The sequence below is a fragment of the Somniosus microcephalus genome, chromosome 12 (genome assembly GCF_052327205.1).
Source record: "Somniosus microcephalus isolate GS21.2 chromosome 12, FLI_Smic_1.0, whole genome shotgun sequence".
NCBI lineage: Eukaryota > Metazoa > Chordata > Chondrichthyes > Squaliformes > Somniosidae > Somniosus > Somniosus microcephalus.
The window spans coordinates 126,801,325-126,823,532 of NC_140998.1; the positions used below are offsets into that span (position 1 = coordinate 126,801,325).

At 43.7% G+C, this 22,208-nt stretch overlaps 1 protein-coding gene across 1 annotated transcript in view; it reads left to right on the forward strand.

The window, feature by feature from the left end:
- The first annotated feature begins 946 nt into the window (after positions 1-946).
- Positions 947-22,208, forward strand: part of LOC147109517 (gephyrin-like) — a 513,341-nt gene continuing 492,079 nt past the window's right edge. Inside the window, exons 1-3 of the mRNA XM_086002318.1 lie at positions 947-1,060; positions 4,406-4,418; positions 4,520-4,543. Of these exons, the coding sequence (XP_085858444.1) occupies positions 947-1,060; positions 4,406-4,418; positions 4,520-4,543 (151 nt within the window). The remainder of the gene's footprint in view (positions 1,061-4,405; positions 4,419-4,519; positions 4,544-22,208) is intronic.

Consider the following 22,208-nt stretch of genomic DNA (forward strand, 5'->3'; position numbering starts at 1 on the left):
CACCGGTCGCGGAAGGCCTCGGATGCACCGGTGGGCACTGTAGGTTCCCTCTCCAGGGCCACCCAGGCACTGACAAGACCGTGGAAGAGAGATAGGCAGCCAGAACAACCCTCCTCATGGGACCCCAAAAATGCATGTTGTTGTTATGTAGCAAAATAGGGGCTGTAGCATCTCGCACTCCATGTAACTGTGGAATACCGTTTCTTCCAGGCTGCTGAAATTACATGAGGACTCGGTGCTTGGTAATGCGGCTCAGCACTATGTTAGATGTGACTGCTCCCTGCAGTACTCTCCATGTCAGTGATGCAGGGAAGTATTCTCGAGTAGGGAGCCTTACATTGGGGGTCCCCACCTCTGCTGGGCGGCAAGATGGTACACCAGGGACACAAGAGGAGAGCATGGAACTGGAGAGTGTGCAGGAGCAACCGATACAGGGAAACCCTCTGTGCAGAATGGAAATGACACAGAGGAATTTCCGAGGGATGTGTCTCAAGTTGTGAGGCGGAGGCTCCCGAGGGCGGTTTCGGGGCCTCGTGCCGACAAGAAAACTCCGTCCAAACTGGGGTTAAAATCAGACGAAATCGCTCCAAGCGCTTGAGCCTCCTCAACACAGCCACGTGCAGTCAGTGCCGACTGCGGCTTTCAGCACCTGATCCATCTTGCCATAGGGCGGATGTAGCATCTGGGCTGCCAACACCTCAGGCGACATCTGGCCCACTCGGCTGCCATCCAGTTCGTCCCGGACTCTGGTTACCTTCGCAGCCAGAGTCCTACGCTCCGCCAGTTTCGTGTCGCCGAAGCCGACAGCCCAGAATTGTGGATTGCGAGGTAACGATGTCGACAGGGTGGCCGCTATTTCTGACGGGGGCGAGCTCCTGCTGGAGGCAACCATGTTCCAGACTCTGATCGCCTCCGGATAAAGGACAGGCAGCTCCTGTAAGGGTGCATGTATTCCGTGCAACACTATGAAAAGGAGCTGCCTGTCATAATTCAGACCGGGCATCTGGCAGAAGAAAAAAGTTGCCAGTACACATCGCTCGTGAAGAGCCTCTGCGTCCAGGTATCTCGCAGGTCTGAAGGCGGAAAGCCATAACCTGGGAGTGGACGCACGCCAGCGCCTGACCACCCTCCCTAAGCGGGTGATTCAGAACCACAGCAGAGACCCAGTGCTTCCTCTTGTCCCAATGAGCTTCCTCTGAATCTTGGCAACAAAATCAGGGGGATTGATCAAAGTGTCCAACCAGTACCATAACATAGCAGCCACCAGTTGGTTTGTGATCAGTGCTCGACCCCTGTAGAACAGCAGTCGGAGTGACCCGGTCTAACGCCCTACACGAGCAGTGGCTTTGGTCTCTAGTTCTGTCCAGTTTGCCGGCCAGCCTTCCTCCAGGGCTAAGGTTTACGAGACAACTTCTCTTTATTTTGATGATGTGTTTATTCTGGACCTAATTTGGCAATGTTAATTTCTACACAGAGTAGAACGAATCTTGTTTTGTATAATGCTGACTTCAGTTTAAAAATTGGAATTTCTTTTGCATGGTCCAGTTTTGTGGAGAATTGGGATTTTTGAAACACTTTGGAGTGGAACACATAGCGCAGGCAATCCGTAATTTTTTACCGTGTTATGAATAGTGATTGTTGCTGGATTTTCACTTCAATGGCTATTTGGTTCTTGAGAAACCTTAAAATAAAGGCAGGGGAAATTATACCGCTGGTATGACTATTGCTGGTTTTGCTTCGTTTATGAAAATGGCCCACAATCCACAGAGCAAATAATGCTCCCGACTGGTGCAATTTTCACACTTGTAAAAGAAAGCTTTGGCCATGCACCAGTGAAGTGCTCTGTATGGCCATTGCTGTTTGAAGTTATGAAAGATGCTTTTTATCTTTGGATCACAAAGAAGTGTCAACTTTTCATACCTGCAGCTATTTTGCATTTGGGCATTTTTTGTGCTAGTATTGTAGATTTTGTTCATTTAAATGCTTCTGTATTTTTCTCAATCTTGAGGGTCACTGTGTGTGTTATGTGTGTTAGATTCCTAGAGTGAAACATGTTTCCGATAGGTAGTGTCACTGTAGTGTTATGTGTGTTAGATTCCTAGAGTGAAACATGTTTCCGATAGGTAGTGTCACTGTGTGTGTTTTGTGTGTTAGATTCCTAGAGTGAAACATGTTTCCGATAGGTAGTGTCACTGTAGTGTTATGTGTGTTAGATTCCTAGAGTGAAACATGTTTCCGATAGGTAGTGTCACTGTAGTGTTATGTGTGTTAGATTCCTAGAGTGAAACATGTTTCCGATAGGTAGTGTCACTGTAGTGTTATGTGTGTTAGATTCCTAGAGTGAAACATGTTTCCGATAGGTAGTGTCACTGTGTGTGTTATGTGTGTTAGATTGCTAGAGTGAAACATGTTTCCGATAGGTAGTGTCACTGTAGTGTTTTGTGTGTTAGATTCCTAGAGTGAAACATGTTTCCGATAGGTAGTGTCACTGTAGTGTTTTGTGTGTTAGATTCCTAGAGTGAAACATGTTTCCGATAGGTAGTGTCACTGTAGTGTTTTGCAGTAAAGGATTTTATTGCAGTGGGTGGTTGACATTCTGAGCAATATTTTCAACTGTGCAATATTTGTATCGCTATAAAATATCACCAGCAGAAATTTAGAAAATGACAATCAAGGACACAGGATAATGTCGTGTTTTCTAAGTGAGAATCGTCAATAATTCATGAGTGTCACGGGTAAAAGTGAATTTTTTAGCTCCAGATAAAAGTCCTTCCGAAATTCAACAATACATCATCGCTGGTCCAGTATCCTATTATGCGTCCATTATGGTAGAAAGGTGTCAAAGGGCATCATAAAGTGTCAGAACAAAATTCTGCCTGTTTTTTCGTGCCACCCAAGCCTGATTGCTGAGTTTGTTGAAGCAGATGCTGAGCTCTTGGGGCATGTTTTAATTCTACTTTGTGCCGGTGTGCCCCACGTTCTTGCCCACATTGAGTATCATAGCTGACCCTATGTGATAGACGCCTGTGTTTGAATCATGACCAATTGAACAACTTATTGCAGAGAAATAACCTATCCGATAAGTGACCCATTGTACTTGAAAATGTTGACATTGTTTAATGTTTAAATGTTTAATATTATATAGTCTTGTGATGAGCATATGCCTCTGTCCATCACAGGGCGGGCATCAAACTTGAGATGTTAAATATTGTTACTTTCTTAACTGATTGGATTCAAGAAATACATCACAACTGTAGAGTTTGGGAATGTACCAACAAACAAGTAACAGGCAGGAACAAAAACTACCTAGTCAGTGGTCGATCTTACTGAGAAGCCTGAAGCTCGACTTCATGGGGCTTACCAGACCTATCACTTTGTCAGTTGAGTGAAAACACTAAAACCCCTAGAATGCATCAATATCACACTCTGCAGCTACCTGTGCACTCAAACTATCAGAACCCAGCTTTAGGTAATAAGCACATTTTGGAACTGTGTGGAGGAGAGGCTGATAACACGCTAGGTTTTTTTTCTAACAAATTACAGAAAGATTAGAGTGTGCCAGCAGTTGATGTTTATAAGGAATAATACTCTGGTTTGGTTTTTGCTCAACGTGCAGGCCTGGTATTAGGTGTCTGGGGTCCCTGTGTCTCCTTGCATAGTCAGTGGGGGCGGATATTGTCGGAGTGGAGCATCTCGCGGCATGACCCGTTAGACTTTTTTCTGCACTCTTCAGCTGAAAATCATTTTGCGGCGTAACTTGCTGGCAGTGTGAGCTGATAATGGCGTGGTGAGGGACCTCAGTGAATGGTGGGACCAATAGTGTATCTCCTTAACATGAGATTGAAGGATTGAGGAAGAAACAGTGGAATGATGGAGAAGGAAGGTGATTAGAGTGGGTGAATTAGAGTCAAATCAGGAACAGAAAGAGAAATAAAGAGAGGGAACAAAGATTAGATTAAGAGGAAGAAAAGAGACAGAACAGAAAAGTTAGAAAAAAATTCAAAAATTTTAAATGACATTTAAAAAATCTCTAATAACAATTTACCATCTGAAGAAATGAGACTCCACAGTTTAAATTGTTTGCTTTCTGTGCCAGAGAGGTTTATTGGCATTGCATAAACAATTCCCACGTTGTTAAAAGGGTACTTGCGCTGTTAATTACCAGACTTAACTTTCTATGGCAAGTTTAATGGAGAATTAATGTGCAAATCCAGCAAGTTCTTAACAATAGCGGGGTGGCTGAGGGCGAGATGCCATTTGTGCAAAGCAAATGGTGGATTGACGCAAATCGACCAGTGAATTCTGGAGATTCGCAACTCACGCCCTATCTCTTAATCCCCTGAATTTGCTGGCTGATTGCACATTAATAACAGGGTACATTGTTAACATGCCATTATCTTTCCAGCAAGATCCAGCCCGTAAGTCAGTTCAGCAACTGAACACCTTTTCACTTTTCTCCCATCCATACAGGGCCACAATGCAGTCGCAGGGTCCTGAGCCGCCCTTTATTCTCCCTGAGCTATCTTCCTCCCACATTATTTGTGTAAGTGTGATGCAAGAGAGAAAAAAAGTTTTTGCTTGCAGTGAGCAAGAAAAACTTAATTTTTCAGGAACCAATTAAACATTTACTTCACTGTACGTGACCACATCTATCACAGACTTCTTTTCAGATCCTTTCACTGCTGTGAGAAACAAGTTTGCTGAAATCAGGGACTAAGTGGCAGACTGGTTTTTTACATCTGATATGCGGGTTGGAACTTGGCTAAAATCAATGAGATGATTGGTTTCTCCTTTTGTTGGTTGGAAGATTGTGCCCCTTATATGATTGCTCATGTGGGTAGGCTCCACTAAAATCTGGTGAGTGAAGGTCCATAGCATCAAAATGGTTTTCTTGTGGAGAGAGGCTGTAGGATGGCTGATGTAGGAAATGGGAGTTGCACGTTAGTACAGTAAGGAATGTCCTTCCAAGGTTGGGGCTAAGATGCATTATTGTAGCAGAGTAGAGAAATGTGCATCACATTTCTGCTGTAGGCATTGATTGATGCTGATAGTGGGTGCAAGAAATAGAAACTGACATGAATATCTCTTGTCGTTGGAGTACAAAAGAGCCAAAAACAAGCATTTGCTCTGAAAGTAAATAAAATATTGTGGTTATAGTGCTGTTCAAGTGTGTAGTCCTTTAATATGTTTCATTAGTTGAGTTTCCTTTTGGGAGAACTGTATACTCTTGCAATAAAATTTTACTAGCACGCAGTGCTTGGCTCAGCAGAGGTTGAGAAGTGCAAACTTTGTATCCAACACTGTCAATTCATACAACGTCATCTTGGAGTACTGGAGATTTCCAGGAATTAGTGTTGGACGAGTTCAACGGTCTCAAATATCTTAACAAGTGGGACAGATTAAAATAGTTAGAAAAACAAATATGCATAGCTAAACCTGATTAAATATTTTTCATTTCAGGAAAATCTCCTTATAAAAACAGCTTCTGTGAGTTCCTGGAGTATTTTGTATACTCTGTTCCAGTGTCTTATAGTTCTTGTAAATTGTGCTGAGATTGTTGTTCCAATAATTTTAAATTATTGTGGCTTTTGGTATGGAGAGCGTCATCAAATCAGATAAAATGAAAATGATGATCTGCAACCCAATTGTCTATTATCTGTTTATAATTTTAGTTTAAGAAAATCACGGCTTTCGCAAAACTGTATAATTTCTTGCATTTTCACTATGTAGTGAAGCGTGCTGTCTGGTTGGTTACATTGTTGATTTGATGGCCAGGAACTTGCAGTAGCGGCAAAGTGACGGCAATCGCTGCTGACCTCGAAGAAAGCTGGCCTTGCGATCTCTGGCGAAAACTAGCTTTCTCGACGTTAAATTGATTGTAGCGCTGTCAAAAGGGGATCCCTAGCATAGAGCAGCAGTGATGTCACGTCATCAAGCTGGTTAAGCAGCCAATCACATTGAAGAATTCTCAGAGGCAGCAAACCAGGAAATAAAAAGCACTGATTATCAATTCATTTTTAAAAGTTTTTACAGAGAGCAAAATAAGTATTGGGACATACACTTGGGTTAAAGGTAGAAGCTGAAATATCATAAACAAACTTAAAAATTACTAGATTTAAAAAGAAAGTTATCATAACGGAGAAATTTAACATTCCACAAATATAAAATTAGTTTTTCAGGGCCAGAATGCTTGTTCAGCAGTCAATACGCTGTTAAAACCCCAGTTGCACCTATTCCAACAAGGCTTAACTTTTTATGGGGTGTTAAACAGCAATATTAGATCAGTTCAACTGATTTCACCGATTGCCGGCTCTGGGGAGTTCTACAGTGCAGCCTGTGGCAGAGCAGTAAATGACTGACTGCATCTATGAGGAAATTTTGAGGGTACAAACAATGAGGGCCAGCTTATCCCAGGCAACATGCAAGTGTCTCTTTGCAGCTGGTTTCAGAGTGGTGTTGGTCGATTCCTGAAAACACTTTTGGTTAAGGACGGGGTGCGAAAGATACCCGAGGAAGTACTTTGTTTTGAAGTATTATGTGAAATTTAACATTTCTGATACAGTGGAATCTATAACAGTTGTATTGTATGATAACAGGTACAGCTTTGTAATTTGACAGTCATGTGATTTGAAGATAAAGGTGATATGATTTGTACAGTTTTTTATAAGGTCAAATGTTTATATGCAAGGCAAACAGGATCAAAAACAAGAAAACTGAGTAAAGAATGTAGTCATAGAGTCAGAGTTATACAGCACAGAAACATACAAACATAGAAGATAGGAGCAGGAGTAGGCCATTAGGCCCTTCGAGCCTGCTCCGCCATTCAATGCGATCATGGCTGATCATCCAATTTCAATACCCGGTCCCTGCTTTCTCCCATACCCCTGGATCCCTTTAGCTTTAAGAAATATATCCAACTCCTTCTTGAATATATTTAATGAATTGGCTTCTACTGCCTTCTGTGGTAGAGAATTCCACAGGTTGAGGCCCTTCGGCCCATTGTGTCTGTGCCGGCCATCAAGCCCTGTCTATTCTAATCCCATTTTCCAGCACTTGGTCCATAGCCTTGTATGCTATGGCATTTCAAGTGCTCATCTAAATGCTTCTTGAATGTTTTGAGTGTTCCTGCCTCTACCACCCTTTCAGGCAGTGAGTTCCAGATTCCAACCACCCTCTGGGTGAAAAAGTTTTTCCTCAAATCCCCTCTAAACCTCCTGCCCCTTACCTTGAAACTATGCCCCCTGGTTATTGACCCCTCTGCTAAGGGGAAAAGTTCCTTTCTTTCTACCCTATCTATGCCCCTCATAATTTTGTACACCTCAATCAGGTCCCCCCTCAGCCTTCTCGGCTCTAAGGAAAACAACCCCAGCCTGTCCAGTCTCCCTTCATAGCTGAAGCGCTCCAGCCCAGGTAACATCCTGGTGAATCTCCTCTGCACCCTCTCCAATTATTAGATAATTCACATTGAACAACTTTGAATTATGAGGAGTGCACTGTAGTGCAAATACCTTATTGTGTGAAAAGTAAATAATGAAACATGCATTTTCACTTTCCCTGGGCTAATTGGAAATTTCCATTTTTAAAAAATAATGCATATAGCGTACAATGGCTTTTAGGCTAGTACACTATTTTGAGAGAAATCAATTTTCCAAAGCAAATCTGAAGGCATGAAGTTAAGACGGTGCAAACCACTTAACTCTTTAATGATTTAAATTTCTATCTGACTCCTTATGTGTAGAAAGGCATCTCAAAATGTTCTATGGAACAGGAAAAATAGTGGCTGCCAAGCAAGAAACAGGAAAAAGGTTAGGGGCTGGAACTGAGAATATGGTCAAGGAGAAGGGCTTTTAGAAGCAGAAAGATTCAGGGAGGGAGTTCAGAGGGCATGGATATAATGGTTGAAAGGATGGCTGCCAAAGGTGAATTAGAAACAGTTAGGCACGAGGAATATCCATTTCAACTTGAATATCCGTGTACTGAGGAAACCCTGAGCAGGATCTCTTTTTCTTAAAAAAAAGTACCAAAAACAAAATGTACAAGCAGAAAAAGGAGCATGCAAGTTAAGTTTTGGTTTGTGTTGCTTTAGCAACAATATAGGCCCAGAAATTCGGGTCGGGGGCTTCCCGCGGGTGCAAGCCCCCGACCTGCACTTACCTAGCGCGCTGGCCGTTGAGCTGTGGGCCCGCGTGGGATTCCGATCCTGGGCCTCCTCCAACTGCCGGCGCGCAGTGCTTGCGTATCCCAGGGGCGCAGTTAGTTTGATGTGTCCCCTGGGATCACGTGGGCCATGGAGAGCCAATGGTAGCAGGGAATGCTTCATTCATAAATTTGACAGGAAGAGCTGTCAAACCTATAAATACTATAAGCCCCAAAACATCACTAAAACCTCAAATAATTTTCTTTTTAAATCACATTTTTAAAATAAACTATAAATTACATGAAATAACTATTTTAAACAATAATTTAAATTTTTGAAAAAATTAATTACATTTTTTAACAGGGCTAAAAATAAACTTAGCTTTCTTTAAAGTATTTAAAAATAATAAACCTGTGGAAAAAATGTTTTAATTTTAATTAATTCACCACTTACCTTGTTAAAAGCAGGCCTTGTGCCTGCTTTTTAAAAGTGTAACTGCTGGAGATTTACCCTCCCGGAGAAACCTACAAAAAAAACGTAAGTTCGATGCGCACGCGCTGCCTCTCCAGCACACGCGTTCGACCTCTGAACCCCTTCTTTCAGGGGAACGGAAGTGCCGGTTTCCCGCGCATGCGCAGTGCATGCACGAAACCGGCACTTTCGTTGGGCCTACGCGTGAGTACCCCGTACGTACTTGTGCGTTGGGACCCGAATTTCTGGGCCATAGTCTGGGGTTATGGACCTTTTTAATAGTCACACTGCTGATCAGTTATGCTAATTAAGTTCTGTTCCTTTTCAAATTGCACTTCTGTCTGCTTGTCAGTAAATCATTATTTTGACTTATTTTTCAAAAAAATGTACTGCTTTGTTTCCTGCAGGCTGATAATTTTGCTTTGAGTTAAGTCGATTGTGTCAATATTTTCCTGTTGCAATGCTAGCCCTCGTCAAGATTTTTGGCTTTATTCTAAAGTAAAGATGTTTGACAGCAAAGACCACAGTGACCCACTGATTACAGAAAATGTTTATTTTCAAAAGTCAGACATGCAAACAGAGTGTGCACTGTGGAGTTCGGCCAATTGGTTGACCAGTATTGGTTGACCAATATGATTGGCCTTAGAATGATAGTGCGTGGGTTTGTGCTGTTAAACAGAGAGTTCCCGATTTCAGCTGGGATCATTTGGGGAAAGACAAGTCAAGTAAGAAGATATGCGAGATACAGTTGGCAGAATGCTGCTGCCTTGGTTGGGTGATGACGGGAGAGAATTTTAAAGGGGAAGAAAATTACAATTTTTTTTTTAAAAAGGCGCTCGGTTATGGTGATGCTCATGGCTCAACTCATTCACATTTCTTCTTAAGTGTCAGCCGTGGCTCAGTCCCACTCCAGGGACTTCAGCACAAAAATCTAGGCCGACACTCCAGTGCAGTGCTCAGGGAGTGTTGCACTGTCAGGTGTCGTCTTTCGGATGAGACGTTAAAACAAGGCCCTGTCTGCTCGGGTGGACGTAAAAGATCCCATGGCACTATTTTGTAGAAGAGCAGGGGAGTTATCTCTGGTGTGCTGGCTAATATTTATCCCTCAATCAACATAACAAAAACAGATTATCTGGTCATTATTACATTGCTGTTTGTGGGAGCTTGCTGTGCTCAAATTGGCTGCCACGTTTCCTACATTACAACAGTTCAAAAAGTACTTCATTGGCTTAAAGCACTTTGGAACATTCAGTGGTCGTGAAAGGCGCTATAAAAATGCAAGTCTTTTTCTTTAACTGTAGCCAAGGCCGCCTAATGTTATACCCTATCAGAGCAGACAAAATTATAATATTTGACGTACTATAACAATAGGGTGGCTTTCCTTATAAACATTTGCAAACACGTCCAGATGGTTTTGCAGGCATTTGCAATTTCAAGAATAAGAAAAAATGTTTAAAAAATCCAACATTTGACTTTAATTTCACTGTAGTAAGGGTTAGTTTTTAACAAAATCAGATATTTTTGTCTGTTTCATTTTTGAAATGAAATTCATGGCATCCAGCAAACTGATCCAGACTTTAGTCCTGGCTTCATAAGCAGCTAATCTTTTTTTTAGCAAAAAACATTCGATAGTGAGCCTTGAAGATATTGATAACTCCAGCAGTGTCCATTGGCTGACCCTTAGAAGTGGTATTTTTTGGAAGATGCACAAGTTGCACATTGGTTGGGCCAGAAATTTCATGATCCATAATGATTAACACGCTTCTATCGCGAGCTTGACATTTTATGTCCAGAGATTGAATGTAGTGCTCAAAAATTGTAGAAGTGATCCAAAACAGTAACTGATGCCTCCAGGGAAGTGTCAAACATTTCTGAAACATCTTGACTGCTCACTTTCACCGATGACGATGGTAAATGCACTATATAAATGCAAGTTGTTGTTGTTGAACAGAAGAGAAAGCTTTGCAGATCTGTCCATATTGGTGCCCAGATGAAGTCATGCACTGCTTTCTCTGTTTCCTACAAGCACGCATCCTGTTGCAAAAGGTGCGAGTCCCATCGGCAAAAACTTCCAGAAAAGTTTAGCTTTATTGAGGTTGAATATGTCACAAGGCCGACACTTTTAAGTATAGCAAGCACACTTGATGAGAGCTAATAGTTTGTCATTTTAGGGGTCGCTTCATTGGCTTCTCTGACCATTTTCTTATGAGTTGTGGCATAAATTTTTTCCATCTTTTGATCTACCCTAAGTTAACTTTAGAGTGCTCGCTAAACCCAATTTCTTCTGTGATTTTGACAGCTTTTTCTAATAAAATTTCATGAAATTTCCAGGGAGATTTTTACCGCATGCTGCCTTGAACCATTCAAGAAGTTTTGTTCTAACATCATTGAGTTTGGAAGTGCACAACTGTTTCATGGCACTTCTGAAATCTCTGCTTCCAACCTGTTTCAAGATAGAACCCTGTTGTTCTTTGTAGATTTTGTTGATGGCTGTTTGAGTGACACCGTATTGTTTTGCTAATTTAGTCTGTGACTTTGACCTATTGTTTAGCGCAGTGATCATTTTGTATTTGTGCTTCAAATTCAAATTTGTGTGTGTGTACTTTTTTATTTGATTCCATTTTCACAAAAATAAAAGTCGCTATGGGCACTAAAATACTGTACTGAAAGAGTCTCTCTTAAATATTGTAGGAAGCCCCACCCTTATAAGAAGATGGAGCAATTATGAGCAAACAATCCGGTCAGGTCAATCTGTGGGCATTAAAATTTGTACATGCAATGAAAACTTCGGAGGGTTGAAACACGGTATAGCATTTTTAGATCTATTGTTAATCTGGGCCACACATTTGTATAGTATTAGATGAATTAGAACATTATACATCTATAACAAAATGCTAAATCAAATCTCTCTATGATTACAAAACATATCAGCAGTCTGCACAGAGAGGGATTAAACAGAGTGGACTTGAACAGAGTGTATTACAGTATTTGGGAATTTGGAAAGAGTGGAAATTTCTGGTAAGGGGGGAAGGAGTTGTTGCTTTTTGCCTACACTACTTGTAGTGCTTTGTGTTACAGGTAGATAATTCAATTTCAGTACCCATAACTTAATCTAGATAAAGTAAGTAGTCATGAAACTACACTGTAAACTAAGTTACCTAATTACAAATTTAATTCAATTTAATTAAATAAAACAAGGTTGTTTAGGGATGGCAGTGCAGGCGGTGTGCTGCAACTGCAGCATGTGGGAGTTTGTGGAGAGCATTGTGATCCTGGACAACCATGTTTGCAGTAAGTGTCTGCATCTTGAGGAACTTCAGCTCTGAGTTTTTGAGCTGGAGTCTGAGGTGCAGACATTGCGGGGCATCAGGGATGGGGAGAGTTACCTGGACACTTTGACCCAGGAGGCAGTCACACACCTTAGGTTAGGTAGTGGTACAGGTCTGGCTAGTGGTCAGGGACAGGAGGGTGTGACTGCAACTCAGGCAGGTAAGGGGACCCCAGGAGCCTCCGCCTTTGCCCTTGTCCAACAGGTATGAGTTTCTTGCTGCCAGAATGAATGAGCAAGCTGACCATGGCACCATGGTGCAGGAGGCCATTCAAGTGGGGGGAGTGAAAGGGAATGTAGTTGTGGTAGGGGACAGTATAGTCAGGGGGATAGATACTGTTCTCTGCAGCTGCGACCGAGAATTCCGAAGGTTGTGTTGCCAGGGTTAAAGACATCTCCTCGCGGCTGGAGAAAAACTTGGAGTGGGAGAGGGAAGATCCAGTTGTCGTGGTCCACGTAGGAACCAACGACATAGGTAGAACTAGGAATGTGGTTCTGCTGAGGGAGTTTGAGGAGCTAGGATCCAAATTAAAAAGCAGAACCTCAAAGGTAATAATCTCTGGATTGTTACCTGAACCACACGCAAATTGGCATAGGGACAAACAGATTAGAGGTTTAAATGCGTGGCCCAAAGTGTGCTGTGGGTGGAAGGGGTTGCAGTTCATGGGGCACTGGCACTAGTACTGGGGGAAGAGGGAGCTGTTTCGTTGGGATGGGCTCCACTTAAACCGGGCTGGGACCAGTGTCCCGGCGAACCGAATATCTAGGGCAGTAGACAGGGCTTTAAACGAATGAAGGGGGTGGTGAGAGGATCCAGGAAAGAGTAAATTTAAAAGCAGCGAGAGAAATGTCAAGGCTCTAGAGCAGAGTAGAGTTTTGGGTAAAAATAAGCAGAGTGGGCCAGGAAGGGACAGAGAGTAACAAAGGTAATAAGGCATCAGAGACTAAGATGACATCAGGGAAAAATAGAAATAAGTCAAAGTTAAAGGCACTATATCTGAATGCGTGAAGCATTTGCAACAAACTAGATGAATTAATAGCGCAGATAGAAATGAACAGGTTTGATCTAATAGCCATAACGGAGACATGGTTGCAAAGTGGCCAAGGTTGGGAACTAAATATTCCAGGATGCTTAACTTTTAGAAGAGATAGGCAAAATGGAAAAGGAGGAGGGGTAGCCCTGATAAAGGATGGCATAAAGACAGTAGAGAGAAAGGATCTTAGCTCTGAAAATCAAGAAGTAGAATCAGTTTGGGTGGAGCTAAGAAATAGCAAGGGGCAGAAAACATTGGTTGGAGTTGTTTATAGGCCCCCAAACAGTAGTTGTAATGTCGGGCAGAGTAAAAATCAGGAAATTAGAGGCGCATGTAACAAGGGTAATACAGTAATCATGGGGGACTTTAATCTACATATAGACTGGGCTAACCAAATTTGCAGTAATAGTGCAGAGGACGAATTCATGGAATGTATGCAAGATAGTTTTCCAGATCAGTATGTTGAGGAACCAACCAGGGAACAGGCTATTTTAGATCTAGTATTGTGCAACGAGAAAGGGCTAATTAATAACCTTCTAGTAAAGGGGCCTTTAGGGAAGAGTGACCATAATATGATTGAATTTTATACTGAGTTTGAAAGTGATTTCGTTCAATCCAAAATTAGGGTCTTAAATCTAAACAAAGCAAACTAAGTAGGTATGAGGGGTGACTTGGATAAGGTAGATTGGGAAAGTACATTAAAATGTATGACGGTAGATAAGCAATGGCTAGCATTTAAAGAATTAATACAGTACATAATTTACAACAAATATACATTCCTTTAAAGCACAAAAACCCCACAGGAAAAGTGGTCCAACTGTGGCTAACAAGAGAAGTTAAAGATAGTATTAGATCAAAGGAAGAGGCTTATAATGTTGCCAAAAAGAGTAGTAAGCCTGAGGATTGGGAGGATTTTAGAATTCAGCAAAGGAGAACCAAGAAATTGATAAAGAAAGGGAAAATATAATATGAGAGTAAACTAGCGAGAGACATAAAAGCAGACTGTAAAAGCTTCTATAGGTATGTAAAAAGGAAAAGATTAGCGAAAGTAAATGTGGGTCCCTTACAGGCTGAGACAGGAGAAATTATAATGGGGAATAAGGAAATGGCAGAGAAATTAAACAAATACTTTGTGTCTGTCTTCACGGAAGAAGACGCAAAAAACTTCCCGGAAATAGTGGAGAACCAAGGGTCTAGCGAGAATGAGGAACTGAAAGAAATTAGTATTAGTAAAGAAAAAGTACTGGAGAAATTAATGGGTCTGAAAGCCGATAAATCCCCATGACCTGATGGCCTACATGCTAGGGTTCTGAAAGAGGTGGCTATAGAGATAGTGGATGCATTGGTTGTCGTTTTCCAAAATTCCATAGATTCTAAAACGGTTCCCGCAGATTGGAAGGTAGCAAATGTAACCCCACTATTTCAGAAATGAGGGAGAGAGAAAATGGGGAACTACAGACCAGGTAGCCTGACATCAGTAGTAGGGAAAATGCTAGAATCTATTATTAAGGACGTGGTAACAGGGCACTTAGAAAATAATAAGATTGGGCAGAGTCAACACGAATTTATGAAAGGAAAATCATGTTTGACAAATCTGTAAGAATTTTTTGAGGTTGTAACTAGCAGAATATATAAGGGGGAACCAGTGGATGTGGTGTATTTGGATTTTCAGAAGGCATTCGATAAGGTGCCACACAGGAGGTTTTTAAACAAAATTAGGGCTCATGGGATTGGGAGTAATATACAGGAAACTTTGTGTTATCCGGAGGCTAAATGTCCGGCAAGCTCGAGCCACCGGCAGAAATCAGGAGCCATTTTTTTTCTTTTCGTTGCTTTTTTTTTCCCAGTCAGGCACTGCAAGGTCTGTAGCTATAGCAACAGCTTCAGCTAGAGACGCTTGCAGCTGCAGCTGACTGTTTAGAAGCTGTTGCTAAGCAACAGTGTTTGTTGTCAGATACGGAGATGAAAACCTCTGTATGCTTCAACATTAGAGCTGGAGTGTCCGGCAGTTTTGAGGGAACGGCAACAGCTCGGTCCCGTCGGTGCCGGATAGCACAAAGTTTCCTGTACTAGCATTGATTGAGGATTGACTAGTGGACAGAAAACAGAGAGTAGGAATAAATGGGTCATTTTCGGGTTAGCAGGCTGTAACTAGTGGGTTACTGCAAGGATCAGTGCTTGGGCCTCAGCTATTCACAATCTACATCAATAATTTGGATGAGGGGACCAAATGTAATATATCCAAGTTTTCTGATGATACAAAGCTGGGTGGGAATGTAAGTTGTGAGGAGGATGCAAGGAGGCTTCAAGGGGATAGGTAGGTGGGCAAGAACATGGCAAATGGAATATAATGTGGAGAAATGTGAAGTTATCCACCTTGGTAGGAAAAATAGAGAAGCAGAGTATTTTTTAAATTGTGAGAAATTGGGAAATGTTGGTGTTCAGAGGGACTTGGGTGTCCCTGTACACGAATCACTGAAAGTTAACATAGAAACATAGAAGATAGGAGCAGGAGTAGGCCATTCGGCCCCTCGAGCCTGCTCCGCTATTCAATGAGATCATGGCTGATCATCCAAACTCAGTACCCTGTCCCCGCCTTCTCCCCATATCCCTTGATCCCTTTAGCCTTAAGAAATATATCTAACTCCTTCTTGAATATATTTAATGAATTGGCCTCTACTGCCTTCTGTGGTAGAGAATTCCACAGGTTCACCACTCTCTGGGTGAAGAAATTCCTCCTCATCTCTGTCCTAAATGGCTTACCCCTTATCTTTAGACTGTGACCCCTGGTTCTGGACTCCCCCGCCATCGGGAACATCCTTCCTGCATCTAGTCTGTCTAGTCCTGTTAGAATTTTATAAGTTTCAATGCGATCCCCTCTCATTCTTCTAAACTCCAGCGATATAAGCCCAATCGACCCAATCTCTCCTCATACGTCATTCCTGCCATCCCAGCTATCAGCCTGGTGAATCTTCGCTGCACTCCCTCCATGGCAAGAACATCCTTCCTCAGACAAGGTGACCAAAACTGCACACAATACTCAAGGTGTGGCCTCACCAAGGCCCTGTACAACTGCAGCAAGACATCCTTGCTCCTGTACTCGAACCCTCTCGCTACGAAGGCCAACATATCATTTGCCTACATGCAGGTACAGCAAGCAATTAGGAAAGCAAATGGTAATTTGGCCTTTATTACAAGAGGATTTGAGTATAAGAGTAAAGACGTCTTACTGCAATTATATAGAGCCCTGGTGAGACCACACCTGGAGTATGGTGTATAATTTTGGTCTCCTTACCTAAGGAAGGATATACTTGCCATAGAGGGAGTGCAATGAAGGTTCACCAGACTGGTTCCTGGGACGGGGGGATTGTCCTATGAGGAGAGATTGAGTAGACTAGGCCTCTATTCTCTGGAGTTTAGAAGAATGAGAGGTGATCTCATTGAAACATACAACATTCTTACAGGGCTTGACAGGGTAGATGAAAGGAGGATGTTTTCTCTGGCTGGGGAGTCCAGAACCAGCGGTGACAGTCTCAGAATAAGGGGTCGGCCATTTAGGACTGAGATGAGAAATTTCTTCATCAGAGGGTGGTGAGTCTTTGGAATTCTCTACCCCAGAGGGCTGTGGAGGCTCAGTCATTGAGTTTCTTCAAGACAGAGAGCGATAGATTTTTGGATGTTAAGGGAATCAAGGGATATGGGGATAGAGCAGGAAAGTGGAGTTGAGGAAGAAGATCATGATCTTATTAAATGGCGGAGCAGGCTCGAAGGGCCAAATGGCCTACTCCTGCTCCTATTTCTTATGTTCTTATACAAAGCAAGCCAGGATAAAACATAATGCAGATTATAACAATAGGCAACTTAACATCATGTAAACTCGACTGTAGTCATGTCGTGTTTTGATGTCAAGGAGGTACTATATGTACTCGATAAACCCATCACAGATTTTTTTATCTTTTTGTGTCACATTTACAGTCACATATCTAGGTTTTTCATTTGGCTGGAGCAATAGGAAGCAAAATGAATTTTTACATAATGTTGCTTGATTTTTGCATTTTATCTTGAGGATGGTCTCCGTAATGCTGCAACAGTAAATTAATTGTTAATGTAAAAGGAAATCTGATTTTTCACACATTTGCAAGTCATCCCTCAGGCTCTATGCTTGGCCCTCCTCTTCGTCAGCTACATTCTGCGCCTTGGCGACATCTACAACAATAACAACAACTTGTATTTATATAGCACCTTTAACATAGTAAAACGTCCCAAGGCGCATCACAGGAGTGTTCTAAAACAACATTTGCCACTGAGCCATATAAGGAGATATTGGGAAGCTGAAGGAAGTAGATTTTAAGGAGCATTTTAAAGGAAGAAGTAGAGGAAGAGATGCGAAAGGGTTTAGGGAGGGAATTCTAGAGCTTTGGGCCTTGGCAGCTGAAGGCACGGTCACCAATGGTGGAGCGATTAAAATCGGGGATGGTCAAGAGGCCAGAATTGGGAGAGCGCAGATATTTTAGAGGATTGTGGGGCTGGAGGAGATTACAGAGATAGGGAGGGGCGAGGCCATGGAGGGATTAGAAAACAAGGATGAGAATTTTAAAATCTTAACCGGGAGCCAATGTCGGTCAGTGATGGGTAAATGGGACGTGGTGCGAGTTAGGACGTGGGCAGCCGAGTTTTTGATGACCTCAAGTTTACATAGGGCAGAACGTGGGAGGTAGGCCAGGAGTGCGTTGGAATAGTCAAGTCTAGAGATAATATAGGCATGGATGAGGGTTTCAGCAGCAGATGAGCTGAGGCAGAGGTGGAGTCGGGCGATGTTACGGAGGTGGAAATAGGCGGTTTTAGTGATAGCGCGGATATGTGGTCACATGCTCATCTCGGGGTCAAATATGACACCAAGGTTGCAAACAGTCTGGTGCAGCCTAAGACAGTTGCTAGGCTGAGGGATGGAGTCGGTGGCTAGGGAATGGAGTTTGTGGCAGGGACCGAAGACAATGACTTCGTTCTTCCCAATATTTACAGTAATTGGAGAAAATTTCTGTTCATCCAGTACTGGCGAGTGGAGATGTCAAGAGAGGTGGAGGTGAGGTAGAGCTGGGAGTCATCAGTGTACATATGGAAACTGATGCTGTGTTTTCAGATGATCATCTGGAGACATGGGCCCCGATTTTTCTGGCAGCCGTCGGGCGGCTTTTCATGCGGCTGGGGGCTGAAAATCGCCGAAAAAGCGGGTCGCAACCGCCCCCCCCCCCCCCGCCTGATTCCCCACCCCATCCGAGTTTCGGACCGCCGTTTCTCCGCGACCCGATTCAGTCCTGCCCGCCGGAACACTAATTACCAATTATTTCCATGTTTAAGCCGATTTTCAGGGGCCGTTGCGATTTTGTGGGGTTCCCCACGCTAAACACGCCTGCGGGGAACCCCGCTGATGAAACCTGGCGTGAAGCTTGCCGGCTTGCTTGCTGTCAGCTGCAGGTCATTCGGGAAAGCTGCGATTTAAAGGGACAGCATTTGTTTGGTGAAGGACCTTGTTGCTGCAGGCTTGGGGCTACTTCTTCAAGGCTTAGGCACAGCTGTGGAAGGTTGGAGCCTCACACACTTCTCCAATGCGATCTCCTGGGAAGCCCCTCTCGCCACCCTCAGCGCTTCCTCAGCGGAGGCATCTATGAGAAGCATGGGACGCCTTTTTTTCCTTCCCTTCTTGCCATTAGAGGATCTCCAGCAGCAGAGGCGGCAGCAGTAGAACCAGGAACAGCAGGATCAGCACCAGGCTGCTGCTCACTCACGTGAAGCTGCACAGGCCAGAAGGGGCCAGCGCTTGGAAGTGGCTTGAGAGCACCTTGCTGCGCTTTAGGGGGTCATGGGGACCCATTTCTGCACTGGCAGTCCTACTCAGAAGGACTTCCATGAAGGTCTGGTTTCTCTGTTCAATAGATGGCCAACGCTGCTCAAGAGATGTCATTCTCTTATGAGCACTCACCATGTTTTCCGTACCTTGGCGAGTTATCTCCTCCATGGAGGTTGCCAACCTTTCCATAGTGATGCGTTCATGCGCCAATGACTCCACAAAGGCTCTGCTCATGGTTGCTATGGACTCCTCCATTCGCTCCACACTCGCAGCGACCCTGGAGACAAAACCTGCCAGAGACTCCTGCATCTGTGCATGGAGATATATCACCTCTTCCCTTGTGGATAGACCCAGAGGCAGAGGGTTGACATGCAGCGCAGCTGAGCTGAGCTGGCAGAGTCCTGCGCCCTCCGACGAGGACTCTCCACTGCTGTCCCTGTCTCCAGAATCTGCTGAGGCTCACTTGTGAGCTGTGAAGCACCAGGTGACAACACTACTCTATGTCCCGAAGGTCCCCCCGAGGTGTGAGTGTCTGCGCTGGTGCTGGTTGCGCTTACTTCTGCTGACGCTGCGCCCTCAGAGGTTGGAGCTTCCTCTGAGGAGTCTAGCTGCACAGCCTCTTCCTCCTCCACAGTGGTAACGGGGGCTGTGGATGGTCCTGTGGGGGAGTAGAGGAAGGAGTTAGAGATGTGATGCCAAGATTACATGCACATTCGAGTTGACATCTGCTGACACCTGCATCCATGCAGCCTTGGTCTCAGTGGGAGGCCTCTTCCTACCTGACCTAGGGAAGAGGACCTCCCTGTGGGCCCTAACCCCATCCAATAATGCCTGCAGTAAAGCTTCGTCGAATTTGGAGGCAGCTCGGGGTCTGGCACTGGCCACAGCTGCTGCAGGCTCCTCTGCCATCCTGTATGGTTCGTTTGGAAGCCTTCAGAGGATGCAGTGCTTGCTATGGACCTTGAAAGCACCACGAATGATGACATCATACTGTGGGGCTTTCTGACTAGAAATGGACAATTAGCAAGGCTTCCCACATGCTGGGAATTAATTGGCCACTTGAGGGAAAATTGCGTGGAGCTGGCTGACATTTTTTTGTGTGTGAGAACCCCACATTTGGGGGAATCCGACCATTTCCCACACAAGCCACAAAATCGGGCCCATGGTGTCACCTTCCACATGTATGCTGACTATGTACAATTCTACCTCTCCGCCACGTCTCTCAACCCCTCCCATTCCTGTGTTGTCAGATTGCTTGTCTTGGATGTTGGACAAGCAGTCTGACAAGCGAGAGGCATAATTTCTTCCAGTTAAATATTGGGGAGACTGAAGTGATTGTCTTTCTCCTCGCCACAGACATCGGACCCTTGCTACCAATTCCATTCCCCTCCCCGGCCATTGTCCCTGGCTGAAACAAACTCTTCGCAACCTCACCGTCGTATTTGACCCTATCTCCTCTCCAGCACAAAGATGGCCTGTTTCCACCTGCCTCAGCCCATCTGCTGCTGAAACTCTCACCCAAACTTCTGTTGCCCATATCCTATCCAAGATTCCCGCACTAAGATCTGCTCACCCATCACCGCCTGTCGGCACCCTTATGTTTAAATCCCTCTTTGATCTTGTCCTTCCCAATCTCTTGTTATATTCCTCAGTCCTACAATGTCCCCTCCCATCGAAGGGTCATTGACCTGTTACGTTAACTCTGTTTCTCTCTCCACCACTGCTGCCTGACCTACTGAGCGTTTCCAGCATTTTCTGTTTTGATTTCAGATTTCCAGCATCCGCAGTTTTTTTGCTTTTGTATTAGAGGCTATGCTTGAACTGTATGAAATACTGGTTAGGCCATTGCGTACAGTTCTGGTCACCACACTACAGGAAAGATGTGATTGCGTTAGAGAGGGTACAGAGGAGATTTACAAGGATGTTGCCAGGACTGCAGAGTTTTAGCTATGAGGAAAGATCAGATAGACATCTTTCAAAGATGCTAAACTCCTTAATACTTCCTCTTTCACTATGTTTATTTCATCTAATATTTCGCACTCCTTATCCCTGATTGCAATGCCTGCGTCATCCCTCTCTTTTGTGAAAAGTAATTACACGCCAGTCAGCCTAACCTCGGTGGTGGGAAAATTATTGGAAAAATTTCTGAGGGACAGGATAAATCTTCATTTAGAAAGACACGGATTAATCAGGGACAGTCAGCGTGGATTTGTTAAGGGAAGGTCGTGTCTGACTAACGTGATTGAATTTTTTGAGGAGGTAACAAGGAGGGTCGATGAGGGTAGTGCATTTGATGTAGTCTGTATGGATTTTAGCAAGGCTTTTGATAAGGTCCCGCATGGCAGACTGGTCATGAAAGTAAAAGCCCATGGGATCCAAGGCAAAGTGGCAAGTTGGATCAAAAATTGTCTCAGAGGCAGGAAACAAAGACTAATGGTCGAAGGGTGTTTTTGTGACTGGAAGGCTGTTTCCAGTGGGGTTCCGCAGGGCTCAGTATTGGGTCCTTTGCTTTTTGTGGTATATATCAATGATTTGGACTTGAATGTAGGAAGTATGATTAAGAAGTTTGCAATGAAGAAGAAAGCTGCAGATTGCAGGAAGATATAAATGGACTGGTCAGGTGGGCAGAACAGTGGCAAATGGAATTCAATCTGGAGAAGTGTGAGGTAATGCATTTGGGGAGGGGCTAACAAGGTAAGGGAATACACTATAAATGGTAGGACACTGAGAAGTGCAGAAGATCAGTGGGATCTCGGAGTGCATGTCCACAGATCCCTGAAGGTAGCAGGACAGGTAGATAAGGTGGTTAAGAAGGTGTAGTGTCCGAGTATCAATAATACATGGACTGCAGGAGAACAATAATAACAGGTATTTACTGAACAGAGGGTAACTTAAGACTGAAGTACAGAAGCCTGCTATGGCTTTATATACAGGGGTGGTCACTGCTGGTACTGCAGTATAGAATCAGTTCTTCTCTTAAAGGTACATACACAACAATTCCTCCCCTTTTAGATAAACAGTACATAACATTCATTTAACAACTAAATAATAACTAATTACAATTACAATTTTCTCTGTACTATATACATCAACTGAAATAATCATTTATAAGTTCAGTCTTTGAGGAGGCTTCCTGATCCTGACTGGATAACGCCTTTCTCGAGTATCCTGTTCTTGTGGCGGAGTTGATTCTGGCTCATTGTCATTGGTTGGTTCGTCAGCTTCCAATACCACTGCTTCTGAGGTAGACGCAATCTGTACTTCGGGTTTATTACCAGGTATGGGTTTGGCTTGTTCCTGTGACTCTAGAATCTGGTCAGCATGGCGTCTCACGATGCTCTCGCCAACGTCCACTGTGTACATTAGTGGTCCCTGCTGTGTGCACATCGT